This window comes from Oncorhynchus masou, unplaced genomic scaffold, assembly GCF_036934945.1.
Source record: "Oncorhynchus masou masou isolate Uvic2021 unplaced genomic scaffold, UVic_Omas_1.1 unplaced_scaffold_12862, whole genome shotgun sequence".
Taxonomy (NCBI): Eukaryota; Metazoa; Chordata; class Actinopteri; order Salmoniformes; family Salmonidae; genus Oncorhynchus; species Oncorhynchus masou.
In genome coordinates, this window is record NW_027002706.1 from 3,099 (window position 1) to 6,096 (window position 2,998).

The following is a 2,998-nucleotide window of genomic DNA, read 5'->3' on the forward strand; positions in this document are numbered from 1 at the left end:
GAGAGAGGGGGATGTTCTGCAGAGAGAGGGGGGATGTTCTGCAGAGAGAGGGGGGGATGTTCTGCAGAGAGAGGGGGGGATGTTCTGCAGAGAGAGGGGGATGTTCTGCAGAGAGAGGTGGATGTTCTGCAGAGAGAGGGGGATGTTCTGCAGAGAGAGGGGGATGTTCTGCAGAGAGAGGGGGATGTTCTGCAGAGAGGGGGATGTTCTGCAGAGAGAGGGGGATGTTCTGCAGAGAGAGGGGGGATGTTCTGCAGAGAGAGGGGATGTTCTGCAGAGAGAGGGGGATGTTCTGCAGAGAGAGGGGGGATGTTCTGCAGAGAGAGGGGGGGATGTTCTGCAGAGAGAGGGGGATGTTCTGCAGAGAGAGGGGGGATGTTCTGCAGAGAGAGGGGGGATGTTCTGCAGAGAGAGGGGGATGTTCTGCAGAGAGAGGGGGATGTTCTGCAGAGAGAGGGGATGTTCTGCAGAGAGAGGGGGGATGTTCTGCAGAGAGAGGGGGATGTTCTGCAGAGAGAGGGGGGATGTTCTGCAGAGAGAGAGGGGGATGTTCTGCAGAGAGAGGGGATGTTCTGCAGAGAGAGGGGGGGATGTTCTGCAGAGAGAGGGGGGATGTTCTGCAGAAGAGGGGGATGTCTGCAGAGAGGTGGTTCTGCAGAGAGAGGGGGATGTTCTGCAGAGAGAGGGGGGATGTTCTGCAGAGAGAGGGGGGATGTTCTGCAGAGAGAAGGGGGATGTTCTGCAGAGAGAAGGGGGATGTTCTGCAGAGAGAGGGGGGATGTTCTGCAGAGAGAGAGAGGGGTGTTCTGCAGAGAGAGGGGGATGTTCTGCAGAGAGAGGGGATGTTCTGCAGAGAGAGGGGATGTTCTGCAGAGAGAGGGGATGTTCTGCAGAGAGAAGGGGGGATGTTCTGCAGAGAGAGGGGGGATGTTCTGCAGAGAGAAGGGGGATGTTCTGCAGAGAGAAGGGGGATGTTCTGCAGAGAGAGGGGGGATGTTCTGCAGAGATGTCATGTCTGTTGCCATCTAAACCCAATCAATAAATCAGTACATCAACAAATGTATTGAAAGTGATATTTTCTCCCCCAGGGGGAGCCACTCCACACTTGACAATTTTTTGATACAACTTGTGTTAAACTGTTGTTTGGAGAATTGAAATGGCCAAATGAATGTTACCTCAGGTGAGTGCAGTGAGTAGTTGACAGGCAATCTGTCCAGGGCGATAGGGAGGCAGTACTGACCAGTCTGTAGTCTGTCAGTACTCAGTATAGGCAGCCACTACAGTACACAGAGGGATAAACAGAAGATCAGCCACAGCAAACATTGACAACGGACAAATACATACAGAGGACGCATCTACCTCGACACATCATTGAGAAGAATCAAGTATATTGATCATAAATAACCAGCACCATGTTCAGTAGAGTATCTGCACGTTCAGATGAGACCAGGACCCATATTCATAAAGGCAGGGTTTACACAGGCAGCCTAATTCTGATCTTTTGTCAATCATTGGTCTTTTGACCAATCAGATTAGATTACACAGGCAGCCCCATTCTGGTCTTTCGCCCAAATATTAGCAAATAAACGCCGCCATTATGTCTCAGAGTTTGGAGTGCTGCTCTAGGATTAGTTTAGAATTTTAGATCACAGTGAATAAGATTGCTTGAACAGGGCAAACCTGATCCTAGATCAGCACTCCTACTGTGAGGCACTTTGTGAATATAGGCCCAGGTGAGACCAGGCATGAGGGGTCAGACTTACAGAGTAACCTATGAGTGTCTCACTGGCTCCAGTCTGGTTCTGTTTCTGTTGACAGCTGATGTGGTAGAATGTGAACAGCAGGTGGTGTCTCTCAGTCAGCCTGGCAGGCAGAGCCATCTTCACCTCCTCATAGAAGTCTGGAGACCTGAGGCACAGTCACATGGGACAGAGGTCAGAGACAACACAAAACAACATGTTAGATTGTTATATTAGAAAATGTAGCATGTATACCGTAGTTGTGTCATTGTAATTTAGCATGTAGTATTTAAAATAGCATCCACTTGCTTGTTATGGTACGTGACTGGGGTGTATACTTCCTGCACAAACTCAGGACCATTCGATTTCCCAAAAATGACCTACGAGGAAAAAGAAAGCAGAGTAAACTCAATGAAACCATGTTGTACAATGTCACAGCAACATGGGTGAACACTGTGTGTGTGTGTGTGTGTGTGCGCGCGTGCGTGCGTGCGTGCGTGCGTGTGTGTGTGTGAGAGAGAGAGAGAAACTCACAGGCATCACACAGCTGGGGTCTTCTCCACTCATAAACTGGATTTTAATAGTGATATTCCTTCCTCCTGAAGTCAGCCTGTTGACAAAGTTGAGTCGCTGGGGGTATACATAGAGCAGGTTCCTGGAGAGAGAGCGAAAGGGAGGGAAACGGGAGAGAGAAGAGACAAAGTTGAGTCGCTGGGGGTATACATAGAGCAGGTTCCTGGAGAGAGAGCGAAAGGGAGGGAAGCGGGAGAGAGAAGAGACAAAGTTGAGTCGCTGGGGGTATACATAGAGCAGGTTCCTGGAGAGAGAGCGAAAGGGAGGGAAACGGGAGAGAGAAGAGACAAAGTTGAGTCGCTGAGGGGTATACATAGAGCAGGTTCCTGGAGGAGAGGGCGAAAGGGAGGGAAACGGGAGAGAGAAGAGACAAAGTTGAGTCGCTGGGGGTATACATGGCTTAGTTCCTGGAGAGAGCGAAAGGGAGGGAAGCGGGAGAGAGAAGAGACAAAGTTGGTCGCTGGGGGTATACATAGAGCAGGTTCCTGGAGAGAGAGGCGAAAGGGAGGGAAACGGGGAGAGAAGAGACAAAGTTGAGTCGCTGGGGGTATACATAGAGCAGGTTCCTGGAGAGAGAGCGAAAGGGAGGGAAACGGGAGAGAGAAGAGACAAAGTTGAGTCGCTGGGGGTATACATAGAGCAGGTTCCTGGAGAGAGAGCGAAAGGGAGGAAGCGGGAGAGAGAAG

The 2,998-nt window shown here is 50.7% G+C and overlaps 1 protein-coding gene across 1 annotated transcript; it reads right to left on the minus strand.

Moving 5' to 3' along the window:
• Positions 1-1,009: 1,009 nt before the first annotated feature.
• LOC135530191 (dedicator of cytokinesis protein 8-like) lies at positions 1,010-2,609 on the minus strand. Its single transcript, XM_064958561.1, has 5 exons — positions 2,274-2,609; positions 2,049-2,119; positions 1,764-1,908; positions 1,176-1,277; positions 1,010-1,015 (listed from the first exon to the last, which is right to left on the minus strand). Exons 1-5 carry the CDS (start codon positions 2,304-2,306, stop codon positions 1,010-1,012), a joined length of 357 nt encoding a protein of 118 aa, XP_064814633.1. The 5' UTR covers positions 2,307-2,609.
• Positions 2,610-2,998: the final 389 nt, after the last annotated feature.